Source organism: Mesoplodon mirus (assembly GCF_964341445.2).
Source record: "Mesoplodon mirus genome assembly, chromosome: 3".
NCBI classification, from domain to species: domain Eukaryota; kingdom Metazoa; phylum Chordata; class Mammalia; order Artiodactyla; family Ziphiidae; genus Mesoplodon; species Mesoplodon mirus.
In genome coordinates, this window is record NC_138978.1 from 47,761,022 (window position 1) to 47,788,607 (window position 27,586).

The 27,586-nt window shown below is 49.8% G+C and overlaps 1 protein-coding gene across 2 annotated transcripts in view; it reads right to left on the reverse strand.

The window, feature by feature from the left end:
• Positions 1–23,207, reverse strand: part of SLC1A7 (solute carrier family 1 member 7) — a gene marked incomplete at its 3' end in the record, with an annotated part of 47,342 nt that extends 24,135 nt beyond the window's left edge. For both annotated transcript variants that reach the window (XM_082614772.1, XM_082614773.1), the window contains exons 1-2: positions 22,905–23,207; positions 16,573–16,652 (exon numbers count right to left, since the gene is read on the reverse strand). In XM_082614772.1, the coding sequence (XP_082470898.1) occupies positions 16,573–16,652; positions 22,905–23,081 (257 nt within the window). In that variant the 5' untranslated portion in view covers positions 23,082–23,207. The remainder of the gene's footprint in view (positions 1–16,572; positions 16,653–22,904) is intronic.
• Positions 23,208–27,586: the final 4,379 nt, after the last annotated feature.

Below are 27,586 nucleotides of genomic sequence, written 5' to 3' on the forward strand. Positions count from 1 at the left end.
GAGGGCTGATGAATAAAATGGAAAGAATCCCATCACCTGGGACACAAGCAGTTCCACTGTGGAACGTGGCTCCCGCCCGCCGAGTGGAAGGGGTTTTTCTACTGGCTGAAGAGAAAGGGGAGCAGCCGAGGTGGGAGCGCTTGGGGAGGAACAGCTGACAGTATGACAGAGCAGACCCTCCCCTCCCCAGGCTGGTGCCGGCAGTGCCAGGGTGACCGCAGGTGATGGCAGATGCCGAGGAGAACGGGAGCTAAGTGCGGGGAGGGCCTGGATTCCACGTGAGACGGCGGCCACTCCCGGAACTCACAGTCACGGGGAAGGAAGTTCAAGTGACTTCCTTGACAGCCTGCCATTTGGCTGGAGGGGGCTCCTTGAGGTCTAGACTTTTGGGCCAAGCTGTTAAAGTGACCTTTCTGAGAACCTCCAAGCCGGGGTGGTGTGGTCTGCAGGGAGTGTTAAGTCACATGGACATGCACAGGGGAAAAACTAAAGTTTAACAGTAGCTGTCTTTGGGTGGTAGGATGATGGGCAATTTTTGTTTTGTTTTTAATGTTTTTCCACATTTTCTAATATTTTTAGAATAAGCATGTCTTGCTTGTATGATGAAAAACACAACCCCTCAAGTGCCAGCAGCCACAGAAACCGTAATTCATCTGGAGCTTAACTGTCCCCAAACATCTGAACATCCACCTCATTTGATCCTTAACGTTCTGTCAGTGCTGCCCAATAGGACGATAATGTGAGCCACTGTAATGTTAAAGTTTCTAGTAGTCACAGTAAAAAAAAAAAAAAAAAAAAAAAGTCAAAAGAAACAGATGAGGGCTTCCCTGGTGGCGCAGTGGTTGAGAGTCCGCTTGCCAATACAGGGGACACGGGTTCGTGCCCCGGTCCGGGAAGATCTCACATGCCGCGGAGTGGCTGGGCCCATGAGCCATGGCCACTGAGCCTGCACGTCCGGAGCCTGTGCTCCACAACGGGAGAGGCCACAACAGTGAGAGGCCTGTGTACCGCAAAAAAAAAAAAAAAAAAAAAAGAAAGAAACAGGTGAAGTTCATTTTTGGTAAAATTAACTTTAATAATACTTTATTTAACCCAATTTATCCAAATTATTATCATTTCAATGTGTAATCAACACAAAAATGCTTAGAAAAACGGCTTCTGGTTTAAAATTTTAATTTAAATTAATTAAAACCAAAAAGTTCAGTTGCTCCTTGCACTAGCCACATTTCAAGGGTTCAGTAGTCACTTATGACTAGCGACTGCCTGCTTGGGTTGTGCAGTTTGAGTTACAGATAAGGAAAATAAAGCACAGGGGGTGGAGCTAATTGGCCAAGCTGCCTAGCTGTGAAGTTAAGACTGGAACAGGGATTCAGCCCTGTGGGGTTTCCCTTCTCCCACAGTGGCTCTCCGTGGTACAGACCTGGTTTAACTCCTGTGCAAGAAAAGGCCTTCCGGTTTTGGCTAACCATGATTTTAATGTGATTCAGCCCACGTAATGCCTCTTTAGTTCAACGCTCGGAGTTCATGACCTGCCCCATGGCTACAGCCCTCAGATTTGTGGTGGTGAGCTCCCCATCTTTGGAGGTTTCCAAATGGAGGCTGGGTGGCCACCTGTTGGAAGGCTAGATCAAGGCTTCCAGACTGAGTGGGAGATTCCATGAGGATGACTTCAAATGCTCCTTCAGGCTCTGTGATTTATGGTGAGGGGAGAATAGGTAACCTTGCCTCCGTGACTCCCACGATGGCCGGGTGCTCCTGGGAGTACCCCACATCCTCGAGGGCCCTGGCAAAGCACCTCAGGAAGCCCAGAAGTGTGGGACTCCCTCCGAAGCCATCTGGCCAGCACCCCCGCCCCGCCCCCAGGGCCTGGGATTATGGTTCAAGAGCTTGATGTGACTGGGGACCGGCTGGTTCCTGGGCCCAGCCTGTTTCCATCTGGTAACCCCTCCACTTGCAGGGGGTGGGGAATGGAGGGAGAAAAAGGCCACTACTGACCCTCACCTGTTCTCACGCCTACCCCTGAGGTGGGTATGGTGACCCCATATAACACCGGGAGGCACCCACTGCTGCCTGCACACTTCACTGCGGGGGGCGGACAGGCTGCTGACTCTGCTGGGGGCCCCTCGCTGTTTGAAGTCCTTGGTGGCTCCCCTTCGCCCTCAGGAACTGTCCACGCTCCTTCAAGGCCTTGGGCCACTCTCCTCCTCCTCACTGGCACCTCTCCAGCCACCCCGTTCTCCCTGCTGCTCCTTGCACCATCTTTGTGCTGGTTGTCCCTTTAGCCTGGCACCCTCCACCCACACCCCCCAACCCCTCACATACCTGCCCAGCCCAACCAATTTCCACTTGCCCTTTCCAAGGTCAGCTCAGACATCCTTCCTCTGGGAAGTCTTCCCTGATACGGCGATCTCACCTACCTCCCCAGGGCACCCCGTGCTTCCCAGTTTCTCACAGGGCACTCTGCCGGCATGCTCAACCCTGAAGCCCCATGGCCCAGCCCAGCTCTGGCGCAGGGCAGGCTGGCAGGAACACATGCTGAGCGAAGCAGTGAACACTGAAGGAACCCAGTCCCCTTGCCCCTGCCCTCCCTGCTTTACTTTCCGATCCTCTCCTGCTGCTGCTACCCAGCTCTCTAGTCTCCACTCAGGTACTTCCTCCCTCTGAGGGCCTCCTGACCCTGCTGACTAGGCCAGGCAGCTCCCGGATGCTCCTGAACGCAGCCCTCACTGGCTGGGAGCCTTGGGCAAGTTCTTCAGCCTCTGTGCGCCTCAGTTTCCATTGGAGGATAGAATGGGGATAATGATGGTTTATTGTGAGCATTGATCTAGGTTTAGAATAGCACCTGGTACATAGCAAGTATTCAATATATTCCAATAATTAGCACTCCTCTGTGATGGCATCGTCTGTTCTATGACCACCTGCCCCAGGAGACTGTGAGCTCCTCCAGGGAAAGGCTGAATCTGGCTCAGTTCTAGGCCCTCAGAGCCCAGGGCCTGGCCTGGCCTGGGTGCTGGTTTGCTGGTGTGTATGTGTGATGTTAAGCCAGGGTAGAACTCTAGACTAGTTGTGAAAAGAGGTGACTTCTGAGCTCTGATGACCATGAGCAACCACTGTGGGTTCCCAGAGGAAAAGTCACCTGGACCAGCCTTGGGCTCCTTGCCAGGTTTAGAGAAATGGCCCTGGCACTGTGTGTCCGTGTGACATCAAGCAGTTGACACCAGGTTCTCTGAGAACTTCGGGGAATGATTACCACAGGCAGTGCCCTCTTCTGAGTGCTGAGAACCTGAGAGGGTCTCTGGAGGTGTACTTTGGGGCTCTCCCTTCAGCCCTCTCCTTCCTGGTTGTTTTTATCAATGCCTTGGCCAAGGGCACTGACAGCATGTGGATCAGATTTGTAGAGGTTGGGAGGCTGGGAGGAACAGCTAATGTGTTGGATGAGGGAGTTGGAACTAAGCAGACCTCAGGCCAGTTCTGACTGACATGATGAAGAACACGGACACACGCAGAGCCATGCTTGGCTTCAACAGCTCGGAGAGCACAAGCTCTGGGTTGGAGGGGGGCCTGAGCCGCAGTGGCAGCACGTGGGAGGGGGACGTTGGGGGTTTGTTTGCTGCCAGCTTGGTGAGTCACCAGGGAATAAGGGTGCCAAAGGGGTGGGGGGCCCTCAGCCTGTGCGGCTAGAAGCCCGGAGGGCTTGCTGAGGAGGCCACGGACCTGCCCTGACGTTAAGACCCCCCTGGGAAAGGGACAGGTGAGGGAGGTGTGTGTCCCATAGAGGGCAGCTGGGGAAGGTGGCAGGGGACAGTGATGCCAGCTTGGAGGGCAGGGGCTGTGGAACACAGCAGAGCAGACCCCGGGAACACTGGGATTGATGCAGAAAGCCACAGGGAAGCAGATCTCAGCTCAGCACCAGGAATAACTTTCTAGCAAACAGAGCTGTCCCGTCCTGGAAGGGACGACCTTGAGAAGTAGTGAACTCCCACTCACTGGAGGTGTGCAAGCAACTTGCTAAAGTCACACAGTGAGTAAGTAGATTTGAACCTTGGTCTACTAGCGTGACAATATCCATAGTCACAACATCCTGCACTAGGAAGTTAAAGGCAGGAAGGAGCCAAATCCTTGGGCTCTGGCTTTGTGTGACCTAGTCAGGGAGGCTCCCCCAAGCTGGTCCCTGGGTGCAGCTGCAGGCAGTCCACCTGACAGGCAAGTGGATGGAGGCATCTGGGGGTCCATGGGAGTCTCGTCAGCCCCTCCAAATATTAAGGTCTTTTTCCTTCCCCTGAGCAAATGACAGGCCCAGCAGTTGATAGCAAGTGCTACGTTAGCACCGAATTACGCTTCCCAGCTGTTCCTGCCACGGCCCCACCCTCAAGCCAACTCCTTCTAAGACCTGAGGCAGGAGGTCAGACTCCCACTTGGCTAAGGTCTGCGTCATCTGGTCCCAGCACTCCCTTCCAAGGGCAGAAATTCCTCTACCACCTCTGACTGCACACCTCAGAGGACAGAGAACTCACTACCTCCACTGTGGGCTAGTTATGCTTATGAGTATGAAATCTGCCTCCAGGAGAGAGAATTTCCACACTGGGCCCAACCCTGTCCTCTGGAGCCACACAGACCAAACCTCTTTGGCTCCACTTTAGATTCCATGGGATGGAGGCAGATAGGAAGGTGGGGAGGGAGTGCAGGGCTCAGAGGGTAGAAGGTGGGGTGGGAGAGGGAGGAGGCGGCACAGAGACAGGCATGGGCCTCGGGGCGTGCTGCCACCCTGGCATCCCCAACTGCCTTCTGCAGGCCTCTCCTTCCCAGGCCCCTGGGCATGGGGAGGGGATCGATTGGGAACTCAAAAATAACAAGCTTGGGGCTTCCCTGGTTGCGCAGTGGTTGAGAATCTGCCTGCTCATGCAGGGGACACGGGTTCGAGCCCCGGTCTGGGAAGATCCCACATGCCGCCGAGCAACTAAGCCCGTGAGCCACAGCTACTGAGCCTGCGCGTCTGAAGCCTGTGCTCCGCAACAAGAGAGGCCGCGACAGTGGGAGGCACGCGCACCGCGATGAAGAGTGGCTCCCGCTCGCCGCACCTAGAGAAAGCTCTCGCACAGAAACGAAGACCCAACACAGCAAAAATAAATAAATTAATTAATAAACTTCTACCCGCAACATCTAAAAAAATAATAATAATAACAAGCTTGAACTCAGTCAAAAGCAAAAGCTGGAGGAGCTGCAGCTGAAGCCCTCTGAGAGCTCACATATGACCATCGACCAGTCTCAATTCCTTTCCACTGGAAAGGCTGCATTCTTGAGTGTCATAAGGGTCAATCCAGTTCCCAATCCACGTGAGCGGAACCCCTACCCCTTTCTTTCCCACAAGGCAAAGAATGGCAGGTGGGAGGGAAACAGTGTGCCCACGGGTGACCGTTACTCTGCTCTGCAGTCGCAGACTGTCGCTAGGAATGACTTCCCTGGGCTGCCCGTCACTGGTTTTTACGACCAGTGCCACTACGCCATGGTTAGGAGCCCTGCTCCAGCGGGAGGGAAAGACCCCACCCAGAGGGAACACAGGTCCCCTGCCTCCCTTCCCTCCTCCATCAGGGCTGCCGGTGTCTACTCCCCAAAGGCTCTGGCTGGGCCTGCCTGCCCCAGGCAAACGAGACCCTCTCTGTGCAGTGTCTCCACAGAGAAGAGTAGCAGCTTTTTCAAAACCTCACCCACCTCCCCAGGCTCAGAGAGGTCCCCAGCACGCCCCACGTTGAACACCTGCTCTGTGTGCTATGGGGTCCCAGAAACAAAGGAGGTGGGTTTGTGGTCCTCAGGTGGGTGGAGAGACCTGCAGTCTGGACAACACAAAACGCCGGGTCATGGCTGGGATTGAGAGAGGCCAGAAGCAGGGTCTAGCCCAGCCTGGGAATCAGGCTAGGTTTCCCAGGGGAGGGGGCTGCTGAATGGATCCTTGAAGAATGAACAGGAATTCTCTAACTGGAAGGGGGAAAGAGCACGGGAGTCTGTGATGGGTGATAAAATCTGGGAGTTTTTCAGAGTCACCAGGCTGACGGTCTGATCCCACCCGCAGCCCACAGCTGGGCCATGTTTCCCCTCCTGATGAGTAAGGCGATCAGGTGACTGGGCAAGAGGGCCAAAGAGCGATCCCAGGGCTCCCATCAGAGAGGTCAGCAGAGCTCTGCTAAGAACGGTTGCCCCATGGCTTGCAGAAGCCGTGGCTGCCCATTCCTCCTGCCCTCTCCCACTCACTGTCTATCCTGGGACGCCCCCGGCACGCTGGCTCCCAAACCAGACTCCGACGGCTGCTTGGCCCAGGACCATCTCCAGTAAGCTAGAACGTGGGTGTTTGGGAGTTTTCTGCCAAACTAGAGTTCCTCAGGAAGGGGGAGAAGGGAGTGTTGGGTTTCTTTGGCCAAACGTGACTTCCTGATTCTAAGAAAAATCAGTTTAAAATTCTTACAATAGAAAGAAAAGCAATACATACACATGCACACACATACACACACAACATACACATATGTAAAGACCCACACCACACATTCACATACTAACCCACACATGCCCTTGGATTTCTCTGCTGCGATGTAGAGCTGACAAAACATTCTGCCATGTTCAGCATCAGTGAATCACAAACACATGGATTCAGTTTTCTTTGAATGATGCCTGGTTTAAGAAATTGAAGAATGAGGGGAGAGGAGGGTTTGGCAAAAAAGCAAGTGGAGACTTGGAGGCCCCAGCTGGATTCAGATGCTGGTTTGACCCACCCCTGGTTCCTTGCATTGCTCTTGCCTGGAGATGTGTGAAAACAAGGTTCAGTTGACTTCCCAACGTTAGAAGCAAACTCCAGCCTCAGTGGGGACAAAACGCCCCCTGGCCCCAACACACACAGCACCTGCCGGGAATTTCTTTGTAAATCTGCAGATGGCGTTGTGTCCATTCTATGGCCGAGGTGAAGAGTGTGGTAAATAACAGAGGCTGAGGTACATCTAGAATCCTGGGGCATAGTGATGCTCCAGCAGGGTATCCAGCAGCATCCTGAGTGTCTAGTAAAAGGAAAAGGGCTTTGCAAACTCTGCTCCAGCCTCTGAGTGGAACAGTCAAATGTGATTACAAAGATGAGGGTGTGGCATAGGCTTTTTTTTTTTTTTTTTTTTTTTTTTTGCGGTACGCGGGGCCCCTCACTGTCGTGGCCTCTCCCGTTGCAGAGCACAGGCTCCGGATGCGCAGGCTCAGCGGCCATGGCTCACAGGCCCAGCCGCTCCGCGGCATGTGGGATCTTCCCGGACTGGGGCATGAACCCGTGTCCCCTGCATCGGCAGGCGGACTCTCAACCACTGCGCCACCAGGGAAGCCCCATGGGCATTTTTATATCATGTTGAATGAAAAAAAAAAAGGCAGATAGACATACTTTTGCAGAAGTAACAGTAAGGTTTCCTCCAAGAACTTAAAAGAACAGAAAGTTGCCAGTATTCTTTGGGTTAAACCATAAATTAAAAGCAAAAGGGATCGGAGCAGCAACAAGCGGTGTTACAGGGAGAAAATGGGAAAGGAAGGCTCCAAAGGCTTGACTTTCTAATGAAAGAAGGTGTAATTAGCACGGAATCAGTCAGCAGTGGAGCAGAGAGAAGAGAGTGGAGAGTGGCAAAGTACTCAGCACCATTCAAGCACCACCCGTGGGAGAGGGGCCCTAGTTCAAGGACATGACAATGCCGTGGCAGGTCCTAATCATCAGACAACTAGTTCCTATGCCAATGTAACATGAGGCAGAGTTTTCTAAATTTTGTCTGAGCCTTTTGTGTTCAAAGGTAGAGACAGCAAGTCTCCTTACAGTTGACTTTGTTTTTAGAAGAATTTTTCAAATGGCAAATGCAAGGCAAGAAGGCACACATTGTCCAGGGGAAGGGAGAGGTTTGCGGTTTGATGGTCTCCTTGAGACCTTAAGATTTGTAGAGTGATGGAAAGGGGCACCAATTTGCATGAGAGGCTCAGGAGCCTTCCGAGAAAAAAGAGACTAAGCCCCCCAACCCCTGCTCCTTGCAACTTGAAGTTAGAATCAGGGTATACTAGAGTGCCCATGACCAAGGTCTGTCAGCACTAAAGGTCTCCAGGGCTAACCCACCAGGGTAGAAAATGGACTCAGGGATCAAGCCCAGGGAGCTAAGCCCAGGGCATGACTGAGGTTGCTTTGAGGAACAACAATTGAGCTCTTTGGTATGATCTAGGGGCCAGAGCAGAGCATCCCTGTGGCTTGAGCAGGGACATGTAACTGCAAGGGGGCCATGTTCAGACTTGAACCAAACCATGCAAGACCTGTGTTCAACAGCGACACCATATGGAAGGAACCAGAGCAACAAGGCTAGTGGCAAGATCGGATGTTCCAGTTCTCTCTTTACCTACTTATAAGCTGACCTTGGCCAATGGATGCAGGCCTCAAGAGGAAGACACTGGGCTTCCTCCTTGTACAGAGGAGAAGTAGGACCATATTCGGCGCATTCAGTTCTCAAGTCAGTATATAAAGCAAAACCCACTCATAATTAAATTTGCCCTTGAAGATCCCTTAAGTTGTTCGTTAAGTTCAGGAGGTATATAATTTCACTCAAGACAGGTTTCCTCCCAGTTTTGGAATGGGTTGCTGTTTCTTAAGGTGAACACCAGCTAACGCAGTCAGCATACACTTAGAGGCCATGATGTAAAAAGGAAACCAAACAACCCTCTCTTCATGGCCTAGAATCACAATAATGATGTGGGGAGATGCTCACTCTGAAAGGCACTTGGGAACTGAGACTGGCTTAGAGTGAGGTAGACCCAGCTCTCCCACGGTGCACTCACCCTGGACATAGCTCTTCGAATGGGGGAAGCTGCTTGTCTCCTTTAAATGATTTTCTCTCTTCTTCATAGCATATGTAATTGAATTCACTAAATTTAAATGCACATACGATGGAACTCCACCACCTGGGGCCCCAGAAACTAACTGAAAATGGCAAACCTGGACTCATACTGGTTGTACCATTAAATAATTAAATTGTCCTGCCAGGCAACAGATTTAACCAGTGGGGTCCCCAAGTGATGAGCCTATAGGGAGAAATGCTCTGGCCAGAGGCTGTGTGCATCCGTCCTCCTTGGCAACTGTATTTATCTCTGTGGATGAATAAATTGGCATTTAGTTTATTTGGTTGCCTCTTGTCAGCATCAGAGGACAGCCCTGACCAGCTCAGGGACTCGGATGAGGCTGAGCTTCTGAACCAGTCAGCCAAGGACCACACCCTGGGCCTAGTGAATTTGCTACTAAGAATGACAAGAACAAACATTTATAGGAAGAAGAACAGTGGCAGAATTAGGGTTGTGGAATGATGGGATTTTTTTGTTGTTGTTATCCACAATGTTTGTAATTTGCTTATATAACTTTTTAAAGTACCAACTTTTTTTTTTTTTTTTTTTTTTTTGTGGTACGCAGGCCTCTCACTGTTGTGGCCTCTCCCGTTGCGGAGCACAGGCTCCGGACGCGCAGGCTCAGCGGCCATGGCTCACGGGCCCAGCCGCTCCGCGGCATGTGGGATCTTCCCGGACCGGGTCACGAACCCGTGTCCCCTGCATCAGCAGGTGGACTCTCAACCACTGTGCCTCCAGGGAAGCCCAAAGTACCAACCTTTTAAAAAAGACAACTCCTAATCATCCTCCAAGGGTCATTTCAAATGAAGGTCATAAAACTTCCCTGAATTCTGACTCAACTTTCCTTCCACTGCTCTTTATTTATTTAATAAGCAGTTCTTAGGCACTTACTATGTACCAGACCCTTGATGTCCCTGAGACAGAGGTGAATTCAAATTCTTCAGGATTCTTTTTATGGTAAGGGCGTTCGGAAGAATTTCCTTGATGAGCCACTTGGACCAGAATCTGAGCAACACATCCACCTAACCCCACTCCAGGAACGGGGAACGAGTGGAGGTGACTTATAAAGACAAGGAGGGCACTATTTCTGGCTGGTCTCGGAAGAAGGGTAGAGAGAAGGAAGGTGTGGAGAGAGAAAAGAGGTGGACACACCCTAGGTGACCCCCAATGATCCATGCCCTTCTGTAATCCCCCTCCCTGTGTGGGTGAGATTTGTGACTTGCTTCTAATAGAATATGGCAAAGGTGATGGATACTACTCCCATGATTATGTTATATAAGACTTTGTCTTAGAAGACTGGAGAGAGAGGATCCTCCTCCTGGCCTTGACAAAGCAAAAAGCCATGTTGGGAACTGCCTTTGGAGATGGCCAGAAGGCAGGGTACTACAGGTAGCCTCTAGGACCCGAGGGTGGCCTCCAGTTGATAGCCTTTAACAAGGAAATAATTTCTGCCAAGAACCTGAATGGGCTTGGAAGTGGATTCTTCCCTGGCTGAGCCTTCAGATGAGAACACAGCCCAGATGACACTTTGATTGCAGCCTTGTGAGACTCTGAGCAGAGGATCCAACTAAGCCATGCCTGGGTTTCTGACCCATGGAAATTGGTAGATAGTAAATGGTGTTAAGTCACTAAGTTTGTGGTAATTTGTTACACAGCAATAGATAGGTAATATACAGAGACAGAAAGAAAGAACCAAGAGACAGCTGAAGGGCTTACACTTCTAGATGTGATCCTCACCTGTGATCTTGCTCCCAGCTATTGGTGAGGTTGAAAAATTTAGGAACTGCTTGAAGCAAGGGAAATATACTTGAATGGGAAACTGGCAAAGGCTGTGCCTCATGACTGCTTGTAGGAATGTGAGGGTAGATAAAATCAAGAGGCAGTAAGAACTAGGAATTCATGGAAAATGAGGAGGCTTTGACAATCATGGCATGAGGAATGGTTCTGGGCAAGGTGACAATGTGCTATATGGAGACGTGTGGTCCATGCCCCTGCAAAGGCCGCTGTGAACACAGATGTGCAGGACTCAGATGGAGGAGTGCTACATGCACTGTACCTGTATCAATGTTGAGGGAGCACCCAAGCATACCTGAGTCAAGGGAGACTTTCTAGAAGAAGTGACAAGTAAGCTGCAGGTGCTAAAGGAGCATGAGGAAGGAAGAGGTCACCCCAAGGGGCTGCCTGCTGAAAGAAGAAACAGAGGTAGAGGTTTTCATGAAACACTTCATCTGGGCCTTGGAGAAGACTGGTGATGTATCAGGAGCTATGCTGGGTGCTTCAAGGGCATTATCTTGTTTCATTCTCAGAATAACCCTGCAAGGGACGGAGGTGTTCTTCCCATTTTACAGATAAGGTCACTGAGGCTCAGATGCTAAGAGACTTGGTCAAGTTCACACATCTAGTGAGTGACTCCACAGCCCCTGTTCTTCCCCTGGAACCTCTGCTGCCTGCTCACCCCCCTCAATATGCCTTACAAAGCCATGACTGGCCAAGGGTAGGTGGCCCTCCGCTGGCCTGCATGTGCCTGTCTGAGGAGGGTGTCAGGCTGGGGGCTGGTTTGGAGTGGATTCTAGAAAAAAGAGGCCCACGAGCTGGAAGATGTCAGATTGTGGGAAGAATGACTGAGTTGGGCTCTAACCCAGGCCACAAGCCCCACCTCCCTCCCCCTGGGGCTCCGTTTTCTGGAACAAAGTGGCTCTGTGGCTGTCTCCCTGCCGATGGTGAGACCCTCCAAGGCAGGCACAGGTCTTGTCTCCCCTTGCATCAACCCCACCATTACCACCCATACTTCTTTACATCTCATCCTCTCTCTTTGCTTGTCTATTAGATTTCCATCTCCTGCAAAAATCTGTTACACTGACCACCAGGAAGAGGTTAGTGTGAATGACAAGGGGGAAATGAACTGACCCCCTCCCAGTATCTCACATAAAAACACAGCAGTGCACATGGTTCTTCTCCAGAGAGGGGTCATGGCGACTGGTTCCGCCCATTGGCAGGGCCACTTCTTGTTCAGCAGCATGAGTGGCTAGTCCAGATAAGAATGCTAATTTATTTCTATGTCACTACTTGCAAAAAATGGTGTCTGTACCCCATAATGTGGTGTGCCAGCTGTGAGTGTGAATTCATTTAACTAACAACACTGTGTCCATCCAGGGTTAAAAGCTGCATTAGGGATGGAGACAGGTCATCATCACTACTTATCAGTAAATGAAGAGCTGGGAGGATTTCACGGAAGAAACTTGATCGAGGTCTTGAACACAGAGGGGGACTTAACTAATTAAGAGAAGAGGGCGTTCGTGGGAGGGGAGCAGCATGAGCAGAGGTGGTATGTGGCATGCTTAGGGACCAAGGAGGTGACCAGCCTGATGCCAGAGGCTTGGCATAGGGAAGGGTGGCAGGTTCTACTGGAAGAGGTGGGAGCATTTAGAGTCATGGGTGCCAGGCTTTGGGACCCAGGCTTGCAGGTTATTGGAACTGAAGCAAATGTGCCTTGATGTATATCCTCCCACTGCCCTGGAGCAATTTATACTGCAGGAAACCTCTGTCTCCTGGTGGGGGGTACAGCTTGGGGGCCCTGGGGACTGAAAAGCAGCAGTGCTCATGCCAGGCTCTTTAGCTATCCAGCCAGAAGCCCTGATCCCAAGACATCAGGGTTTCTTTTCAAACCATTAGAACACTTGTGGGGCTTTAAAACCTGTTTGGGCCCTTCGGCAGTTCTGGTTCAGTAGGTCCGGCATGAGACCTGACGTCTGAATTTCCAGAGTAGCTTTGGTGACTCTGCTCTGTCCGGAGTGACAACCGCCACACCAGAGTGGTTGCTCCTTGAGGATAGGGATGCCCCGCCCTGGGCTGGCCAGGAGCAAGGGATCAGGGGACCGTGAGTGATGGATGGATGGTTGGATGGAAGGATGGATTAACGGATGGAGTATAAACCAGTTGAAGCTAAAGGAATGAGGGCTCAGGGGTGGAGTGGTTTGGAACTCAGAAATGTGTCATTTTCCCCTAAGAAGGTTTACTTCTCCCTTAGGAAAATTTTAAAGCACTTCCGTTTTTCAGTGACACGGTTGCTTTGAACCAGCCGAAACTGTATAATAAACAAATGAAACATATGAGCACACACTGGCTTTTCTCAAGTTAATACCACATTTCGTTTCCAGCCAAGAGAAAGCACTTGAGTTTGGTGGTGAGAGACCAAACCTTTGAGAGCCAGGACCCAGAGAGCTGAATGGGCCCAAAGCCACTGGGTAACCTTGGTAAACTGAGACTCAAGGTGAGGGTGCCTGCCCCAAGATCACGTGATTTGCGGAGAAGCAGGTCTAGGACCCAGGCCTTTGACTCTGACTTCAGGATTTTAAGTTAAATAACTTGCCCAAGGTCACACAGCAAGGAAATGGCAGGGCCAGGATGGGAACCCAGGTCTGTCTGACTCCAGGGTCTACTCAAGGGCCTCTGCCTTGGAGGCATTTCAGTTCTGAGTAAGAGGCAACACCCTGGCAGTAAGTAAGGTCAACAATAAAGGATGATTGGGACTTCCCTGGTGGCGCAGTGGTTAAGAATCCGCCTGCCAATGCAGGGCACATGGGTTTGAGCCCTGGGCCGGGAAGATCCCACATACCACGGAGCAACTAAGCCCGTGTGCTACAACTACTGAGCCTTGCGCTCTAGAGCCTGCGAGCCACAACTACTGAAGCCCACACACCTAGAGCCCGTGCTCCGCAACAAGAGAAGCCACGGCAATGAGAAGCCCACGCACCGCAACAAAGAGTAGCCCCCGCTCGTCGCAATTAGAGAAAGCCCGCGCGCAGCAACAAAGACCCAATACAGCCAAAAATAAATAAATAAATAAACAAAAAACACAATAAAGGATGATCAAGCTGCCTAACCATATTGCAATACAACTGGGAAAAAGGGAAACAACAAAAAAGAGTCCTGTGCTTCCTGCATCGACACGCTTACTTGGCTGTCGTGTAATTATTTATTTTCTCATCAGTCTCCCAGGGCAGGGTCATGTACCAGAAAGCACAGTGCATGATTGCTGAATTCATGAATCCACTGGGCAAGTATTAATGAGCACCTATGATGAGCCAGGCATTTGGTGTGAAGGCCAGAGTGGAACCTTAACAGAGTACTGTATCTGCCTTCACAGAGTTTACAGTCCAGTGGAAGATAAACAAGTTAACAACTGAATCCATATAGAATAACAGTACAAAAGTAAGTGCTGTGCAGGAAAAGGAAGTGGGCATGGTGGGGGAGAGTGAAGGTGGGGGTGAAGGGGGACAGGTTGGGAGGGGCTTTCTAAGGAGGTCACATGGAAGTTGAGATCTAAAGGATGAGGAAGGGGAAGATGTGTAAAGCATTGAGGAAGCGTGCTCCAGGCAGAAGGGACAGCATGTGTGGAGACCCTGAGACAGGGGAAGGGTTTGGTCTGCTTAGGAAACTAAGAGGTCAGGGGACCGGAGTGAATGAGGCATGACATGAAGTGAGGCACAGGCAGGGAGGATCCTGCAGGGCCTCCAAGGTGACGTTAAGGATGCAAGGGTTTATTCTAAATGCCATGGGAGCCACTGAAGGGTTTTAGGTGAATGAATGGCATGGCCCGCTTGGCTTTTCACAAGATCATTCTAGCCACCAGGTGGAGAACAGATGGGAGGGGAACAAAAACCAGAGCCAGGAGACCAGTGAGGTCATTGTGGAGTCTGCCCAGTGGTAGGGATGACGCTGGGTTCTAGTTGGGGGGAAGAATCAGCTGGAGTCGCTGATGGAAGAGCTGGGGGTGGGGGAAGAGAATAAATATGGAGGCTTGAATAACTGGGTAGATGGAACTGCCGCTTACTGACAAGCAGAAAACAGGAGAAGGAACTGGTTTGCGGGCAAAATCTCAAGTTGGTTACGTTAAACTGAAATCCTTGTGAGACATCAGTGGCAATGTCAGGTAGGTAGTTTGAGTGGCACTCAGAGGGGAGGTTGGGGAGGGAGATCTATATTTGGAAGGGCTGGACTTGTAGGTGGTATGTTAAAGCCCTGAGGACAGATGAGAAAAGGCCTGAGAAACTACAATGGTTCAGAGGTTGAGTAGAGAGAGAGAAACTCGGCTGGTGGGGCAGGGAGCAGACAAAGCCAGAGAGTGTAAGGCCATAGGGAGGAGTGTTTCAAGAGGGAAGGAGTGACCAACTGCTGTATCAACTGCTGTGGACAGGTCACGCAGAACAAGAACTCGGAGTGTCCTTTGGGTCTAGCAATATGGAGCCTACCGGTGACCTTGACAGATTCCCTGACTCAGTGAATGACTCAAAAGATGCATGAAGAGGAGACAACTACAGAAGTGGGTTGAGGAGTCAGGGAAAGCTTCTGGAGGGAGGTGGCCTTTCAGCAGAGCCTTGAAGGCTGAGTCCTGAGACACCCAACTGCTGCCTGCACAAAGCCGAACTGAGCTTAACAAGACCCCCTGGGGGCAGCAGAAAGCACCATTACCTGGCCTCCCGGGCCGGGGGGAGCATTATCTCCACCACCCTAGAGGGAAAGGGTTAGGGTTCTCAGCAGGGAGGCTGAGAAGGCTGACGACACTGTCCCAGGGGACAGAGCCCACTACGTCCCCCAGGACTCAGAGGCTTGTCCACCTCCCTCCCTGCGCACAAGTCCTGGGAAGTGAGGATTCCAAACCCATGGTCTCAGAGCAAAGGGCTCTTAGACACCATCTGGAGCCGCCAACTCATTACACATCTGGAAAATCTGAGACCTAGAGAGGACCAGGGGCTTGTCCAAGGTCACCAGCACACCAGTGGTAGAGACCAGGTGACCTCCAAGGATTTGCTGTGGTCCCACTCTAGTGGGTAAAGACTGAATTCTTTTTTTTTTTTTGTGGTACGCGGGCCTCTCACTGTTGTGGCCTCTCCCATTGCGGAGCACAGGCTCCGGACGCGCAGGCCCAGCGGCCATAGCTCATGGGCCCGGCGCTCCATGGTACGTTGGATCCCCCCGGACCGGGGCACGAACCCGTGTCCCCTGCATCGGCAGGCAGACTCCCAACCACTGAGCCACCAGGGAAGCCCCAAGACTGAATTCTTTAGCCTGGCATTCAAGGTCTTTCATGATCAAGCAAGAACCCATCCTCCAACTTCATCTCCCACCTGTCTGCCCTGTGATCAGTCCCTGAACGTTTAGCAAATAGATAGCCTCCTACAGTCCTCGCAGCAACCTTTTGGAGTAGGTGTTACTATTATCATTTTACAGATGAGGAAACGGAGGCTCAGAGAAGTCTGACCTGTCCAAGGTTCCACAGCCAGTACAGCACACAGGTGAGCCAGGATATCATCTTGTGATCATCTCCAAGGTCATCTTTTCCCCCATGTCTTGCTGCATTCACCACAAAGAGCCTCTCCCTGGGAACAGTGCGTGAACTCCCGGGCCCCGAGCTACCCTGGAGTCAGGTCACGTCCTAGGACTCCAAATCACTTACTCAAGTCACTCAAATGTCCACTGAATGGGACTGAAACAACTGGTGTCACTGAATGACCCAGACTCCAGCGCCTGTGCCACAGTCTATGCCCCATGAAGCCCCCAGGGTCACACCACCCAGAGCCTGCAGTCCAGCCACCCACAGCAGGAGGAGGGCACCTACAGAATCCGTACAGAATCCTCCTCCTGCAACCCCACCCCAGACCTCCCAGCCAAACACCCGCCCCTCACCTGGAGACCACCAGTGGTAGGATCAGCATCTTCAACATCCTCATCAAGAGCTCTCCCGGAAACTGGAAGTAACTAATTTCCTGAAAACACAGCAGGAGCTGGGGTTATAGCAGGTAGTACAGACTTCACAGTTGCTTTACAATCTTCAAAGCACCATTTCATCTGTATTCTCCTGTCTGGCCCATGGACAGCAAAATCCATGGAGAAAACACTGGCTTTGGAGCCAAGCAGACTTGGATTCTAACCTTGGCCCCCTAGAAGTAGCTGTGGCCTTAAGCAAGTTCCTCGGCCTCTCTGAGTTTTTCTCGTCTGTAACATGAGGGTAATAACCACTTCATAGGGCCACTGGGAGGCTTAAATGAGAGGATGCACATAAAGCACTTGGCAGAGGGTCTGGATGAGAGTAAATGGTCAGTAATAACAGTAGATAACAGCTCTTCCCCACCTTTTCACCATTCACCTGCCTAGCCTTGCTACAAATCGGTCTCATGTAACAGATGATAAGTGGCAAGAGGGCAGGGCTGCCTACTGTTCACACATTCATTCAGCCCATACTTTGGCAGGCATTGTACTGGGCACCCACGAGTGAGTTAGGCACAGTTCCTGCACTGGAGGAATTGTCAGTCTACTTTATGAAAAGACTGACTCGTAAACAGCATTTTTGAGTCAGTTTCCCTACTGTACTGGGTTCCCTCGCCCCACGCTTTCGTAAATTCTTACCCCACCCTTGAAGCAGGGCTCACATTTGAAATGCTGAGAGAGAGAGAATCGGATTGGTTGGTGAGACACCACTCTCAATATTAAAGAGCCCTCACTGGGCGGAGTTCCTGCGTCGGGCTTCCTCATAGGCTGCTGGTTCCAGCCTATCTGCCGGCCCTTGGATTAGTGCGCCAAGTCCTTGCGCAGTCAGCTGTCGCCAGAGTAACCGGTCACATGACAGGAACCTAACAGCAGAAGAGGAAGGTACGCCAAAGCCCAGTTAAGTTTGAATTTTGGATAAACAACAAATATTGGTTCTTTACTTATACTAAAAATTATTTGTTTATGCGAAATGCAAATTTAACTGGATGTGCTCTTTAAAAATTTTTACATTTAACTTAGTTCAATTTTGCTATTTCTGGCAATGCTAGCTTGAGTCCACTTTCCTCAGAGGGTAAGCTTCTGGGTGAGGCCAGTACGTGGACTTTCAAACACCATCTGACTTAAATTTTTGTACTTGTAACTTTTTTTTTTTTAAACACAAAACCAAACATAACCCTTGGTTACTGGCCTGATGCTTTGAAAAGTCACAAATTATAGAATGTTGGTGCTGAGAAGGGGTTTTACAGATCTCTTAGTTCAGCTGACAACTCATTTTATAGATGAGGGAGCTGAGCCAGGAGAGGGAGGTGATTTGCCCGCAGAGTGATTTAGTGACAGTGCAGGACCAGAAAACAGGCCTCCTAGTCCCCTTCTACTACCATTTCCAACACACCAGAAAATCAACTTTTAAAAATTTACCCATCTGTCTTTTGAATTAATTTTAATCCATGTGTATATTCTTTAATTTAGATAGCACTATAATGATAAAAAGGCAGCCGTTCCTCACCCATCTCTATGCTTAACCCCAACTTCCTAGGAGTGACGACCCCCAACTCCTCCAGCTGTTTTTCCTTTAGTATTGTTATTTGTAAATAATATGGTTATAAAGCTATTTCCAGATATATCTTTTTGACATCTATTAACTTCCCTGCCATGACAGATGAGGACTTAGTTCCTACTCCTTTTTTCCTCCTACCATTGCACCATTATATCAATTTTTGATTAAACTAATTGTCAAGGTTTAAAATATTTTGATCACAAAATATTGCTCGCTGTTGAGCCAACCATGCCTCCTTTCTGTACAACCTTCAGTTTTTCCCTGAAGTTAAGAACTGACTGATTTTTCATTTACCTTGTTTTCTGTGAGCCACTCGTTAATTTCTTCCAAGTGCTTTAACGTTGCTTTTTAAATGTCTAACAATAGTATTTTCTATATATTCAAACACATAGGTCCGTTTCTAGGCCCCTGGGACCTCAGTGCAAGAGCTCTCCATCCTCTTGTTCCAGGTTGGACAGATTGCTCTCTAGGCCCAGTGGTTGTCATGGGTCTCTTCTTCGCTGTCATTCTGGGACTTTTTCCCATATCGGAACCCTTCTTTCCTGGATCCCTTGCCTTCTTGGCTTACTTCTTTGTTTTGCTGGAATATCTCCTTTGGTACCTTCCTAGTAAGCATGAATGGGAGAGAAACTTCTGAGTTTTACATAGTAAAAATGTTTTTATTCTAGCTTTAACTCTGATAATAGATTGGCTATATATAAGACTCTTAGTTTAAAGAATTTCCCCTCCAAATTTCAAAGGTGTTTCCTCTTTGTCTTCTAGATTCCAGTGTTGCTTAAGATGTTGGGAGCCAATCTTACTTCCTATTCTTTACATCAGACCCAGTTTATTCCCTCAGAACCATTTAAGGCTCACCTATCTATCTCCAGTTTTTCTGTACTTTTCATGATGACGTACCATGGTATGAGATTTTCTCCTTTCTTTTTAAAACATTCATAGTGCTGTGCATACCTTTTACTTCAGAGAAATGTTCTTGTTTTCTCTGTGAAATTTTTCTCTCCATTTTTTTCTGTTAGCTCTCTTTAAAACTCTTATTAGTAAGTTGAATGTTAGACATCCTAATTTTCTTATAATTTTCCTATTTTTAGCTCATTTTGTTTTACTTTCTGGGAGATTTCTGCAGCTTTGTCCCAGCTATTGATATTTTTATCTTGGCTCATCTATTTTTAATTTCCCAAAGTTCTTTCTTTTTCTCGAATCGTTTCTTCTTTTTGCACCCTGTTCTACTTTATGGTCACTGTACCTTCTCTCATATCTTCAAACAACTTGAGGAAAGGTTTTAAAAGTTTTCTTCTACTCCCTGCATTGCCTCTGCTTCATTAGAGACCTACTGTTCTGTTTGTTTGGTCTCTGTCTTCCATATTAGCAGCTTTGACTTCGGCTTCTGCTTGTGTATAAGTGTGACACACTAAACTTCTGTGTGCATGAGTGGAACTTGTCAACTGATGGCTCCTCGAGGAAGGCTAACAGGTGAAGATGTAGCTTTTTCACTGGGGGGAGGGTGGAATGGGGAGGATTCCCCTTCACAGCAGAATTTGGAGATCTTTCCTCTGAGGCTTCAGTGAAAGTAGTCCCTTCCTGCCTCTGGCTGTGTGTGGGGTGGGAGGTGGGGGGATGGGGCTGTGCCTAAGCCCAGCTGACAGCAGACTTAGGGGGACCCCACGCTCAAGATGCAGATGTCCACTAATTCACCTGAAGCGTGTGCCTCACCACCTCCCCTCCCCCAACACTTACAGGTGGGCCTAACATCCCTAAGTCAAGCTTCTCTGGCTCCTTGGGACAGGCAGGGGGATAGAGATAGTGGATGAGGGGTCCTCTGATTACATGAACTGTAAGGGACCTAGGGGTTGAACTGGTCCAGTTACAAAATTCTAACCAACATCCCTGATTTCAGCTGCATGCTTAACCCTTGCCTCCTGCAGTGCCTTGCACTTTCAGGTCCAGAGCCCTTCTGGAGTTCTCCAAGACAAACTCAGGTGGTATCTGCTGTCATTCTGCTTCTACAGACACAAGATTTCAGCTTTCTGTGCTCTACTAAATAAGATCATTCAACTCTATCCACTTCCCATCCAGGAATTATTGTAATTCCTCGACTTCTTTTCTCAGTTGTCTCCATTTGTATTGTCTTTGTTCTTGGGAGTTTATATTTTTAAACAATTCCATTACTGCAATTTTAGTGGTATCCCAGGAAGGAAAGAAAAATGGGTGCAATTATAAATTCATCATGGTTTAACTGGAACTCTCAAAATGATCTATAGTTTTAAATGAGATACTCATTTCCAAAGATAAATCTTGTGATTTTGTAAGTTCTTTTCACAAATAGGACATTCTACCATTTTGCATATTGTTTATGATTTTTGCCTTGTTGCATAAGCTTACAAAACAAGAAGGGTTTGGTTTCTGAGTCACAGGCAGAGATCAAATAAACAACTCCTGGATTTCAAAATAAGATGCTGAGAAAGCCAATTCCTGACAAGTAATTGTTCTAAGGCTCCACATCCTTCCTTCAATTTATCTGGCAGGTTAATCCAGACCAGAACGCGTTAGCGCTTCCAAACAGATGGGGAAGGCAGCTTTGGCAAAGGAGGCGCCAGATGAGTTTGGCTTTTAAGAATAGGCATTCCAATTTGTTTTCACAGAATAATCTTCCTGCAAGAAATATATTTTAGTTGCTGAGGAAAATTAAAGAAAGTGGCTTGCAAATTGTTTGTGCCGTTGCCAATTTAATTCAGGCATTAGTTGAGGGTTCTCTCTGTGACACCGAGCTAGGCTCACCTTTTGGTTCAAGAAAGCCCATGTGATAGTCAGCAAGTCAAAGGCTGATGGGAGAAATAGACTTTGAACAAACAGCTCTGAAGCAAGACCTCCAGCACCTGGGTTCCAGTGGAGGGATGAGCATGGGGTGAGTGTGGGAGGAGAGTGGGCAGATGTGGGCAGGTCTGGAAGAATTTTCATAAGATACGGGATCTATGAGGCGGTTCTTGACGTAGGTAGGACTTGGACAGGTGGGTAAGGGAGGAAGGAGTAAAGTAACACTCACTAAGCACCCGCTGTGTCCAGGCACTGATGACTCCTTGATTACTCCTCACAGCAATTCTAGCAGACATATAGTCCCACCCTCCTCCATTTTACAGGTAACGAAACTGAGCCCCAGAAAGGAGACAAGAGTTGGCCTAGGGCCACACAGCCATTCACTAGTAGAGTCCAAGTTCACGGTTCCTCTGACTCCAGAGTCTATGCTTCTCCCTAAATAACTGACAGCACCTTAACAGTGTAACCATAATAATAGCGGGCTCGATTCCCAGAGAGGCGTGTTTTCCTTTTAATGGAAGATGAGATCTGATACCTCGAGCCCCAGTTGTAGAGAACATATTAGATATCACTGAACTGCAGGAAGAGGAATATTATGAAACAAGGAATCTTCCAGGAGCCCATTGACAAAAACTCTCCTTGACCGAACTTTAGACCGGCCATTCTGAGCCCTCTTTTCAACTAAGCCTCATCCTTTCTTTGTCCTGCTTCACCCATGTGTAGCAAAAACCCTGCTAAGTCAATTTAGTGAGAATCCCCCCAACTCTGCCTTCAACAAAGATCTTGTTAGTGGGTTTAGCAAGACTCCCCTTCCCCTATCCTTGATGTCTCCCCTTAGTAATTTTCTAGTCACTGACCTCCTCACTATGCTCATTGGCAGTAAATCCCCAGCTGCAGTTGCCGTATTTGAGTTGCTCCTGGTCACTCTCCCCTGTCGCCATAGTCTTAACACCCATCACAGTAGTCCTGAATAAAGTCCTGTTAGCAAAGTTTTGCCTTCGACAGCATGAGTGTCCCTCAGTCTCCCGCATGAGATGAGTGCTAAGTGAGAAGAGGGCCCTTCCCCAGGCAAGGCACCGTCACCCTTGCAGTTACACAGGCCAGAACCCTGGGGGCCTGCATTGCCTCCCTGTCCCCCCAACCCCACATCCAATCAGCCACCACATCCTGAAGCTATCTCTATGGGAAACAGTTCTCAGATCTGCCCTGCTCATCCCCACTGTCATGTCTCACCCCTCACCTGGCCCCCTGCCCGTTCCGCCACTACCCCATCCTCCACTCAGCACCAGAGGGATGTCTCCAAGCTCAGGTCTGACCATATCACTGCTCAAAGCTTCTCGTGGTTGCCCCAAGCCCTTGCTCGGTGGTGGGATCTAGAAGCCTGATGGCCCCTGTGCTCTAGCCCCTGCCTCACAGCGTACGTTCCGGCTGCTGTGAACAGCTTGCTCCACCTGCACCCCCCAGCCCCCCGCAAACCTTTCATGCCCCTTTGCCTTGCTTCTGCTGTTACCTCTGCCTAGAATGCCCATTCCGGCTCTCTGCCCATGAGCTGCTTTAGGAGGTATTCTCTGATGCCTGCTTTGCATGCTTATAGGATCCCATTCTTCCTTCCCCTACAGCTCTTAGCCTGTGGTTATTCCAACAAGGCATCCTTCCCTATCTTTCACCTGGAGATGCTGGTGTGAGGCCACTTCCTCTCTCACTCTAGTCCTGCAATGCGTTTATCACACCCATTTTACAGAGGAGAAAACTGGGACCCAGAGAGGCAAAGTGACCCACTGTCATGTCATCAGGGAGCCACGGAGTGGGAATGTGACCCCCAGATTCCTCAGGCCCACCCAGCCCTCCAAGATGGGGACCCTTGATGCCCCTCATGGCTGACCTGTGGTGAGAGGTGCCGGGTCCTCAGGAAGAAGCCGAGGAGGCAGCCCACGGTGACAGAGAGCACAGACAAGATGAGCAGTCCATTCCGCCGGCACACATCCCGCCCTCGTGCCAGGATGGCACCCAGCACCATGGCAAGCCCAGCCTGCTGGCCTGGGGCACAGCACCATTCCATGCACGGGAGGCCAGCCCGGGCACAGGGTCCTGGCTGGGGGCTCTGGCTCCTCAGCCGGCAGGTGGTCAGGGTTGCTAAGCGCTAGCTGCCAGCCCCATGGCCATGGCCCGTGTGGTTGCCCCAGAGGGAGGCCACAATCCTATTACTAGCTGCATCATTAGGAGCCAGGGAGCAGATTAGAGCCTGGGAAATTAGAGCAGGCCACGTGGTTGGGGGCTCAGACCTCAAAGCCAAGTGCTCCTTTTAGAAAGGGGAGGGGACAGGGGACTGGTGGGAGGAAGAAGAGAAACATTTGTTTGGTTGGTTTGATTTTTACCTCCACTTCATTCCAGAAAGCACTGAAGGCAAGGCAATAACTGGCAATAATAAATAACAATAAACTAGCAATAATAAATAACTAGCAATGCTAGCAATCGTCAGCATTAAGCATTTACTGTACACCACGTGCTGTTCTAGACACACATTACTTGTATTAGCACATTTAATCCTAGCACTAAACCCAAGAAGTAAGTACTGTAAGTATCATTTTACAGATGAGGAAACTGAGGTAAAGAGAGGTCAGGAAACGAGCAGGTTGTGTGGGAGTCCTGTTCCAGTTGCGTGACCTGTGTGAACCATTGGGAATCATCTCAACAACCCCAGGGTTCCAACCTTCATTTTACTGAAAGTAAAATGAGATTGAGACCCCAGGAGCCAGAGTCCCTTGGCCATGGGACTCTGGCCAGAGCTAGCAAGTAGCAGAGTGGAAATCAGGCCTACGTTGTTTGGTTCCCACCACGTGTACAGGTGGATGGGTTCAAAGGTGCTTCCCAATATTGTGGGGAATGTAGGATTTGAGTCCAGTGGACCCGAGTTCAAACTTGGGCTGTGTTACCCGTTGTGAGGTATGTCCTTCAGGGCTGCTTTAAGCCTAAAGCTGGGAACCCTGTAGGTTCTCAGGGCTTATTATTTTTAGAGACGACAGTGCCCAGGGGACCTACATTCAGGTCCCAGCTCTGCCACTTACTAGCTGTGTGATCCTGGACCAGCCATTTAAGAGCACACTGCCTCAGTTTCCCCAACCAAGCAGACATAATAATAGCATCTACTTTGTTAGGGCTGGTGCGACATTCCATCCAGAGAACATTTGTGAAAGCAGGAATGAACTGCAACATGCCAAGCAGGGAAATGGCTGTTAGGTCACCATCTATAGTTAGCGTTTTTAGATAAAGGTGTTTTCTTGTTTGTGTTTTTGGGGGGGTTGTTTGTTTGTTTTGTTTTGTTTTTTGCTATTTCTTGTGGCCTGGCCTGCCCTTTAAAGCCAGAGGGAATTAACTCTCGTCTATTTCACCAGGAGTCTGTAATCTCATTAGGGGCAGTCAGATGACAGCAGGGAGCTCTGTCTGTGGGTCTGTGGTGGGCGGTGTGTGCACAAGGCTGCCTCCCCTGACAAAGGGGACAGGGCCAAGAAAGTGCCAGTGGTCTTGGTGGAGGGGACTGCAGTGCAGGCCCTGAAGCCATGGGCAGAGCCCCGGACTGGGAGGGGACCCTCAGATTCTGGTCTCAACCAGCTCTGTGACCTTGCCCTCTCTGGACCTCAGTCTTGCCCTCCTTAGAATGAGAGAAACAGCCTAGGTGCTTTCTAAGGATCCCTTGGTTCAACGAGCCAACCTTCCAAATCCCCTGCTCTTTGCCAGTAGCTTTGTGGGTGTGGGGATGGATATAGGCTCTGAGAGTGATTTTTTTCCCTCCAACTCTGACTCTTAAAAGCAAGAATCTACTGATACACCTTCAACTCCAACAAATGCCTCATTTTCCGGTTGACCAGGTGGGTTAGCAGCTGTCTAAAAGAGAAAATATTCTGAGTAGATATTTGGATTTGCACTTCGATCAATGTTCACGCCTGGCCTTTAGTGAGTTTGGCTTTTGCATTTCAAGTCCAAGACTCTGGACCCCATGGTGCCCTCACAACTGTCCCTGCCTGCCTCCTGTCCCTCACACTCTGACATGACCACCTCCCCAGCTGCAGGCCTTTCCTTCCGTTGCTCCCACTGTCCTCAACAGGGGAAGTTACAATTCATTCAAGCAAATGTTCTTATAGCACCATCTCATGTCATCCCTCCTGGGTACTGGGGAGATAGCAAGACTATTGAGGTGCTCTAGGAAAGGACTAATTCACACCAAAGTGTAAGTGCCTGATAACAGCATACTAAGGACATTTGCAAATCAAATAGAAAGCTCCTGGATAAGAACCCTTGAATAGCTCCCCATTGCCCACAGAATCAATTGTCTTGCAATGTTACCAGATGTGCAAAAATTTTTCCATAATTAAAAACAAGTCAGGAAAAGTTGGATGAAACAAAGTTAAGCCCATTCTTTACTCCAGGAAGCTCAAAATCAGACTGCTCAAGTTCATATCTTAGCTCTACCACTTACCAGCTGTGTGTCCTTTACCCCCCTATAAAATTTCTTAACCTCTCTATAAAATAGGAATGATACAACAGGACCTAGATCATAGGGTTGTGAGGTGGGTCAAATTCGGTGATGCCTGCCTGGTGCCTTGCAGACACTCACAGGTAGTTACTATTAGTTTTAGCAAAACCTTTACAAAACTCACATATGTCGGAGGAAGTCACGTGGGGGACACAGAAACCCAGCCCTCTTCTGGAGCTGAGAGTTCCATGGGTCTAGTGTTTGGGGAATACATACTGGAACACTGCCGCCCCCAGGATGAAGTCCCTGGCTCTGGGGTCCTCAGGAGCTTTGCTCACCTCTCCAGCACACCAACTGTTCCTGCTCAGCATCATACCTTGAGTTCCTATAATACCAAACAACTTTGAGTTCCTTGAGTCCTGCATCTTCTCTCAGGCCTCCACACCTATGCGCATGCTATTTCCTCTGCCTGGAAGGTTTTTGTCTCTAAAGTCACAGGTCAAATGCCCCATCTTCCCTGAAACCTTCGCTGACCTCCCCAGATACACACCCCCTCCCTCCCCTCCCACTAACTCAAGCCCTTCCTCAGTCACCACTGGGGATTAACCCCAGTTCCCCCCCACCTTTTTTTTGGCCACACCACGTGGCTTGTGGGATCTCGGTTCCCTGACCAGGGATTGCACCCGGGCCACAGCAGTGAAAGCCCGGAGTCCTAACCATTAGGCCACCAGGAAACTCCCCCCAGTTCCCTTTTAAGTGGCTCTGACAAGGAAGTAAAAATCTGTGAGGATAAAATTAAGTCTCTGTTATCGTGTTATTTGGAAACACCTTGATGGATCATCCTCAAAGTTAGAGGGGATCCCGGGGGAGCCCCAAGGGGCAAAGAGTTGCCCTCCAGAGCAGCTGAAACTGATGGGCAGCAGGAAGCCCAGGAGATGCTTCTTGGGAGATTTGAGCTGCACTGATTAAGATGCTATGGACAGAGAAGATAAACAGTGTTGTCAAAAAAGAGCCCCAAATCACAAAGCTGCCCCACTCTGCAGGAGTGAGTTTGCAGTCGGGCTGTTTCTCACCACGGCAACCCTGTGCAGGATGTGCCACGGTAGACAGCTGCAGGGTCAGTTTATTTGCTAATTATTAATGATTCTCCAGGGTCAGCAGAGGGGCCAACTCAGCCCAGGAAGGTGGGTGGAGGAAGGCTTCTCGGAGGAGGGGTCATTTAGTCAGAGACCTGAACGAGCCAGGAGTTAACCTGGGGGTGGGGGGCAGGCGCTGGTCAAGGGGGAGGCAAGAGGAGAGCTTGTTCCAAAGAGGGGCCCAGGCTGGAGATACAAGAGCTGCTTCTGGGAACCCTCAACCCAGTGGGCTGGAGCGGCCAGCAGGCCTGGGGCCTCACTTCTTCCACCATGTATCAAAGTGACTTTAGGTTGAGCTCTCTGAGCTCCCAGCTGGGTTTATGGTGTTGACAGCTCTGGGTTTGTTGGCTGCTTCTCAGAGACATACCAGAGGCGCCTTCATCTCCTCCCTGACACGTCTCCCAGCTCATTGTAGGTTGGGCCCTTCTCGGAAGGTTTTCTGTGGACAGCTAACCCAGCTGGGTGTGGATTCCTGTGAGCGTTAGTCACCGAGGGGCTGTCCGACCTCCGCTGAGGCTGGTCCTTTCCTGTGTTTGCCTCAGGATGGGGTAAAGTGACATTCCTGTGACAGTCGCCTTCCTTCTTCTACTTCCAGCCCCCTGTCTGGATTCTTCATCTATAGAAATGGCCTCGAGCACCCACGAAACCACTCAGTTGCTGTTTGTTGAGCACCTATTATGTGTCAGGCTCTGCCAAAGAGCCTCGCACCAGAGGGAACCACTGAGTGATTCAGCCCCTCCATAGGCACTGCTGAATCCAGTCAAGTGTTGAGGTACAGGGGAACGGCACAAGTTCTGGTTCTGTTCAGTCCAATACAGTAGCACTACTTAAAATGAAATTAATGAAAAATAAAGTTTAAAATTCAGATCTCTGAGATGAGATGTCCCAGCTCAAGCAATAAGGCAGAAAAAAGGGGCAAATTCCTTCTTCCTCTGTCTTTTTGTTCTATACCAGCCC